At 35.1% G+C, this 7,845-nt stretch overlaps 2 protein-coding genes across 2 annotated transcripts; one reads left to right on the plus strand and one right to left on the minus strand.

Annotated features, from left to right (window-relative positions):
• Positions 1 to 4,798: 4,798 nt before the first annotated feature.
• LOC18008880 (non-specific lipid-transfer protein 2) lies at positions 4,799 to 5,311 on the plus strand. The gene has a single exon (XM_006391379.2). The coding sequence runs from the start codon at positions 4,876 to 4,878 to the stop codon at positions 5,170 to 5,172; it is 297 nt and encodes a 98-aa protein (XP_006391441.1). The 5' UTR covers positions 4,799 to 4,875; the 3' UTR covers positions 5,173 to 5,311.
• Positions 5,312 to 6,242: 931 nt separating this feature from the next.
• Positions 6,243 to 7,845, minus strand: LOC18008975 (F-box protein At3g57590). The gene is given in 1 exon segment (XM_024148507.1): positions 6,243 to 7,845. A coding segment is annotated over 1 exon segment (1,272 nt). The 5' UTR covers positions 7,808 to 7,845; the 3' UTR covers positions 6,243 to 6,535.

Genomic DNA, 7,845 nt, shown 5'->3' on the forward strand with positions numbered 1-7,845 from the left:
CTGAAAAGCTTTTTAAAACTCCAAAACATGGAAAACACTTATAAAACCATTAAAACTCAGTGAAAACACCTGCATAATATATGGAAAGTGGTCCACAAAAGTGGTCAAAACCAGGTGTTATCATTTGGATATTGTTATAAAGCGTTCATAGAATTGCTTTGAGTTTTCGAACTCGAAAATCGTTCACGGATGTAGCTCGAAGGCGTACCGAGACGAGTTGTAGACATTTTAGGGAAGTTGTTAGACACTGTCCCGGATCTGTATGAAAAAGAACATTTTGCGTAACTTGCCAATGGCCTTCGCGGAAATTGTTTCTTTGTATGTGAGAGTCGTTTTAATTTTCCTTAAATCTTGAAAATTTTGACGGTCGCGGAAAGCATTTCTGAAGGAGAAAAAAGTTTTTTTTTCTGAAAATCATTTAAGAAAGAAAATATTTTGCAGTATAGGATCCTGTGAAGATCGGATTATTTTGGATTAAGACTGTAGGTGTAAAATATGGAGACAAATATTGCAAAAATAAATAGAGAAAATTTTCTAATAAAAACGTTGTGAAAATACGATTAAGGAAAAAATATGAGAAGTGAAGGCGAGTATGACTATTTTCTTAATCCGAAATATCTCCTGCAGTGTGGCAGTTTATGAAATAACAAATCCCAGGATACAACAACTTGAAACTATAAACGCAGCACACGATTATAAAATCGACGAACTGATCGTTTTACGATATACTCTCAGACTTATTTTGAAAGAAGACTAAAGCAAGAGAGAGAGGGAGATTGCTGTATAGTGTGAGGTTTTTCTATGTGTAAAGAAAAGAAAGTACATGAACAAAATAAGAAAGACAAGAGCCTTTTTTTTATATAGTATCATAGTTTTGCCCAATAAATATAGGCAATAATTAAGATATGTGGAGGTTACAAATTCAAATTGATTCTGAGTCAATTAGTGAATTAATATTGAATTAAATTGTTTGGTGAACCAGTAATTTAAAACAAGTTTGAGCCATAATGTGTATAATCTCTTATTTCTTTACACACTTTTTCAAATTAATAAATCATTAGGCTTTGACTAAATTTGGTCCAACAAATTAATGCATAAGTGGTGTTCAATCTGGTAAAGCTGATCAAACCGAGATAGAATAATACTATAGTTTGGTTTTTGTAATAGTACTATACTTTATAATATATAAGGATATATATAAAAAAAATATTGGATTATTAACCATTTAAATCGATTAAATCGAACGAAAATTTTTTTTTTAATATATTAATAAAATATGTAAATTACTATATAGTATTAAACGATAATTTATGTGCAATCTCATTCCTAGCATATTTATTTTACACTAATAAACTAATACAATTTTAATTTAAAACTATTAAAAATACAAACAAACTAATTAATTCATAATAATAATATAATGTAATGAATCTATATAATCCTTAATATACTAAAGCACAAGTCACTTCACTAATGATATGGTGACATGTGGCAAAGTAAAAAAAAATTAGTGTAGAAAACCTAAAAAAATTATATCTAAAATTTTAAAAATCCTTTAACAAAAAATTAGAAAATTCATGACCGCAAAAAAAAAATTCCTAAATTTTCTCCCACTACTTCACAATCTCTTCACAAATCCAACTTCCTCTATCCAGTACTCAATATAAACTATATTATCGATCAAATTTACTTTAAAAACTGTTTGAGGTCCTGCTCTTTATCTTCTTTCTTTGATATTCATCTATGAAAATCCCTTTTTATTTTTTATTTTTTTGTTGAATTCACAAGATTCTTGACAGAGATCGAGATCCTTCACTGATTTGATCGAAACGATAGAGAAAGGTCGAGCGGAAGAAAAAGCAAGTACCTTCTGGTCAAGATATTGAAAAAATTTCTCTAATTTTTCATATTTAATTGGGAAAGCTTTTGTCCTTTTCCTTGAAAATCTATAAAGTGCAGCAATTTTATCACCACGTTTTGAGAAAGGTGAGAAATCAGAAGCCCCTCACAATCGTCCGATGAAGCCTTGGGCATCGAATCGAGACAAGGCTCCATGCCGCTAAACAAAAAAGGTAAACAATGTCAAAGTCTCTCTCTCTCTCTCACTCACTCATTGTTTTGGTTGGAGATTCTTTCAAAGGCACAGATGGTTCTAGCGAAATTGGATGACTCAAGACAAACAGCGAGAACGAGCGTGGAAGTTCGCTCAGAGAAGGAACGCGTGAAGCTTGAAACTCAAGTGGAGTCTCATGCCAAAAAGGCTGAAGGCAATAAAATGTCAATGAAAGAGAGAACATCTCAGTTGATGATGAGGAGGAAGGCGAGAGAAAGCAAGTACAAGGAGCGAGTCAACGGCTTGAGTTGCTTGAAGCTGAAAAGAAGAAAGCACGTGTTCGCGCCAAGCTTCTATCTCTGTTTCTAACTAGCGTGAGATGGAGCGAAGTAAAATGAGGAACAAACTTGAACACAAATTGGAAAGCATAATATATATAGATACTGAAGTTTTGATCTTTGTTTTCACTTATTCTGATTGAATGCTTTATTAACACGAAAGGTATAACCTCTAAATTAAACATAATCCAATTTTAATTTGATTTTGTGCGAGTTCAAATGGCATCAGCATCGAGAGCTTACAGTATTACTAGCGCAAAGATTTCTAAGAACAGATAAAAACAGAGATTTGAAAGAGAAATAGAAAATGTGGCAATAAAAAAATTCACAGTGTGAAGGGAATTCCAGTTTGGAGATGTAACTCATGAGGGGAAGACCACGGAGAAATCAGACTCAGTTTTTTTTTTTTTTGTTATGGTCAACAATCTCAAAATATTGGCCTTAAGTAATGTTCTATTTAATGTAAAAGTAGTTAAAATTAAAAAAATTGATCGTGCGTAGTTACGGGTGATAATACTAGTATTATATAAATGGAATGCTTAAACTTAAAAATTAACATGATTGTGATATATGTCAGTCAATCAATCATAATTTAACATATGTAAATAATTTTTCCAATTAGATAAAATAATATTTATTTAGATAATTTACTTCAAAACATTACGATATCTGTTGTCAACTTTGCAAAGATTCCCGTGGCGGTAAATGTACTGCTCCAATAGTTAACACTTAACACCAACTGGATAAATAACGACTAACGCTCACTTCCACAATCTAGAATTAAAACAAGCCAAGCCGAGCTCTAAATATCAATTAGGAAAAGTAAAAAAGAATAGAAAAAAGAAGTTGATTTATTTTCTCAGCACTATTATACATGTAAAGATATTAGCCTCGGGTTCTTTTTGCATGAGAGCCTATTACTTTCACGCTGTTTAATGCTTAACGGGGCAAGACACATACAAACATTACGCAACACCATGCATTAAAAGCCCTTTAAAACCCCAATATATACCCAAACAACAAATCAAAATGTTCATAAGAAAAAATAGTAATACAAACAATTTGTTATAAACAGGAAGATCATACCATTGTTGGTCATCGCCTTCTTAATATTCTTGGCACCATTTTCAGGTCCGACCATAGTCGCCAGTGCCGGCAATATGGCAAAACCAAGGTGTGCTGAGAAGCAGCTCGAGGTATGCCGGTGGTTTATCAATGAGGGTGTACCGCCGAAGTTTCAATGTTGTATGAGGTTAAGTGAGCAAAGACATTGTTTGTGTGGATACATGACCAAACCTGTGTTTAAATCGTACATTAGCTCGCCAAATGGTCACAAATTCTTCGACATTTGTCGTATACCTTTCCCCAGATGTTGAAGTTTTTGGGATTTTTATGAATGGATAAAAAAAATAAAAAAATAAACGATTATGTAATATATATCAAACATCTTATAAAAACATTCTACTGATTTAAATTGTTTAGTGTATAATAAGTTTATACATTTACGAGTGAACATTATTTTTTTTTAATATGTGTGCAAACTTTTAAAACCCTATCTTTTAGAAATAGAGATCGTATATATATGATTATTTGGTTTTTGGACATTCACATGAGGCTTATGATGCCACTAGCAGCACAACTGCGCAACATATGAACTAGATACCTGAAATAACTAAAAACAAATTAGCAAAAAGAGAAAAAAAAAAGAACTAAAAGCAAATGAATTAGTAGAGAATCAGTAGATATATAGTAGACCAGCATAGCAGCATAAATAACACAATTATTTTGTATCTATAGTTCTATACAATCAGTAACGCTTTAACCGCTACCATACATAAACCCCCAGATCCACTTTTGGATTTTGATTAGTACATTCGTCGACTGTCGGCGTGTTAATAAACAAAGTTCGAAATACTTGTATCAAAATGAGAGTTTTCCCATGTTATTCTTTCACTCGCACGAAACTAAAAGTCATCTTCTAGTACTCATTCATTTCTTGCTTCAGCACAATCATATAGAGATGTGAGAATATCTTATGATGAGACTGATGAGTTATAAAATCTACGTGGTCGTTGGTGTTAATCGAAGCATATTCAATAGGATTTAATAATTTTTCTGTGTCCTCGACACATTCAAACTTAAGTGTTTCTCTCATTTGGAGATCTCAAAGCCCCTTCTATACTGGAATGGGAAACAGTTGCAATAATTTTGATCTCACTAATCAAGCCCTAATCTGATACGTGTGTCACTATTACTTGTTTTCGACCTTCACTTCACAGTTCACATGTTCTTTTTGCATGACGGCTAGTTACAGTTACGTTCACGTTATATAGCGATGCAAGACATGCTTTTTCTGTGAACCGGTACCCAATATAATACCAAAACAAAGACCTCAAATGTTCCTTAAGAAAAAAAAACATAAAACACAATCAAAATCCAAACAATTCATCATAGAGCAATAAGAAGCTAATTAATTAATTAGACATGAAGATCTTGGCATCGATACTCGTCGTCTTCGTCATACTTTCGACAGCATTTCCAGCTCCCATCAAAGCAGCAGCCGCCGATGTAGGAGTGGTATGTGACGCAAAGCAGCTTCAGCCTTGCCTTGCCGCAATTACAGGAGGAGGACAACCTTCAGGTGATTGTTGTGCAAAGCTGAAAGAGCAACAGCCATGCTTGTGTGGTTTTGCTAAGAACCCTGCGTTTGCTCAATACATTAACTCTGCGAACTCTCAGAAAGTCCTCGCTGCTTGTGGTGTTCCTCTTCCAAGTTGTTAAATCTCTTGAGAATTTATAGATAAATAAAAGAGTAAACAAATAATACTTTACTAAACGTTTTAAAGAAATAATAAAAACCTCTAATCTGTGTTAATTGTAATGGGTTATACGGTTCAATAAATTTTATTTTCTAGTTAAATTTTATAGCTTTCTAGGGTAAACTCATAACCAAATGCCGAAACGTTCCACAAGATCAATTTGATTTTAAAATGTTCAACTAATAAAAGTGTAATATGGTGAATAAATTGATGTGGATGATAAATTGATGTGAATAAATTGATGTTGAACAAAAGTTGAATGTAGTTTCTAACCGAATTTATAAGATTAGCTGACTAATGGAAAATTTCATGTCTGAATTTGGAAAAAAAAAAAGAATATGAAGATCGGTGCAATGGAAGAAAGGGTAAAGCACAAGAAAGTTCTTATCATTATTGATTATTTGGATAAACCAAATAGCTAATTCACATCATTGACAAGCAAGTGCAGTATAGATTCTTATCAATACGAGCTTAAGGAGATCACAAATGACGAGTGTCTAGATGGTAAAATAGAGGAAACACTTGAGTCAGTTATTACTTAGAGAAGATCAAGCAACATTTCTTCATATTGCATGTCTTTTCAATTTTTTGGAAGTAAAGGAAATGATCAGGTTGTTTCTCGCAGATACCAAAATGGCAAGGAAAACAGTCTCAAAACGTCGACATCCAACTCACTATCTGCGAGAGATGTCAAGGAGACTTCCACGAATACTTTTGCTCGAAAAGCTCTTCCGGCTATTGTTCATTTTTTCAAGGTACTTTAGACTGCTTTTGATTTGGTTAAAATTGTTTGTATCTCTCTGTCAATGTTCTTGAATCTTTGCAGGTCATATCTGCAACTGAGGTCCGTGAAGCTTGTATCCAAGTCTTATGCTTGGCAACTTCTTCATGTTTCATCTGAGCTACTGAAACTTTGCCTGAGATTTTTTGAACAAGGATCCGAAATTTTGAACAAGGATCCGAAAACGTATCAGAAATATATCAAACTTATGTTTTGCATGCATATGTACAAATCGTATACGTGTAGACAAAAGTGCATCACTTTTTAGACATGAAACTTCTTTTTCTCAAGTGACTACTGTCAGACATATCTGAATTACACAATCCAAATCCAGAACTGTCTCCATCAATTAACATCTGAACTACATACGATTCTCTGCAAAAGTTTCGTTATGCATTCATTACATTACCAAAGCCAAACAGACCTTCCAACTTCTACAAACAAAACTTTTAACAACTAAAGAACGAACATAAACATTGCTTTTACCTATCCCTTCCTCTCATTATATCACTCCAATGATTGTCTTCTTCTGTCTTCATCTTCCCTACTGCGTCTCTTTCTCATTCCTTTTCTCGAAATGATAATTAGGATGCAATACCGTATCACAGCAGCGGCATGTATGCTTGACTAAAGAGACGCTTGACTTGAGTTGCACTGCATCGTTAACACTAAGATCCTCAAAATGGTCTACAAAGGCATGAACTGTACCACAATTCTCAGGCGCTTCAAGGTTAGCTCCAAAGCCCTGGATTTCAACGCTCTGGAGAGTGTTCCTTTCGGGGTTGAAATAGAAAACGTAAAACGAATTACATGTATACTTCATACACAGAACAATTTCCCCTCTAGCAGTCATTCCAGCAACAGAAAACTCGCAGGAACCAAGTTCTTCGTTCTCAGGCAAAGTGTAGGCATGTTTCAACCATCCCTGTTTCTCGAGAACCCACATAGACAACTCAACAGTACGCCTTCCACAACCAGCTTGACCATACTTCCAGTTAACTCCACCTAATTTACCCTTATAGTTGATCAAAACCAATCTATTACTATGACCATTAAAGCATCCCGCGTCAATATGCTTGAATTCCTCAGATCTAAGATCAAAGCGAATGATCACAAAAGACCATTCAGCTGACATAGCCAAGTAATACAAAGCTCCATCGATGCATATCCCTTCATACAAAGAACGATAGTATGCAGGACAACAGATGACACCACTCTAACTTAACTCCCCAGTTCCGAAAGTCAGAACTTTGTGATGATATAATTGGGCATCATCTCGAGCCTCACGCAAAACCTTGAATTTCTTTTCAATGGAATCAAACCCTAAAAACCCTCGTTCTCTGTAGTACCTCACCGGATTAGGTAATCTCTCATACATTCCGGTGATAGGGTTACATATCACAGGCGATGCCTCAAAATCTCTCGAGAGCCACATAGCTGGAAAATAGATCAAACCAGAGGAATAGTTACAAGGGTAGCTGCTTTCGTCTCCTGAGAACTTGGTGTGGTAATCGACGGTTACTGACTCGTCGTATGGATTCTTAGGCTGAGGAGACGAGAAGAAGAGCCACTCACCGCCTCGTTCCACCGCGAATAAGAGACGTGGACGACTCGAGGACCTGCTCAGGAACAAATCGGCGAAATCTGGACTGCGAAGTATTGACCCCCATTGCTTCGACAGGGTACGGAATCTAGCCACCGATTTCGCCGGCAATCTCGAGAATATCTCGATAATGAGATCAGTAAGGATGGGCTCTGAGTTTTCTCCCCATTTCGTTGACTTTGAAGTATAATTATCGCCGCCGGACTGAACCATTGTCCGCCGGCCGGCGAAGGATATAGGTTTTAGGGAGA

Source organism: Eutrema salsugineum, unplaced genomic scaffold (assembly GCF_000478725.1).
Source record: "Eutrema salsugineum unplaced genomic scaffold, Eutsalg1_0 scaffold_9, whole genome shotgun sequence".
Lineage (NCBI taxonomy): Eukaryota > Viridiplantae > Streptophyta > Magnoliopsida > Brassicales > Brassicaceae > Eutrema > Eutrema salsugineum.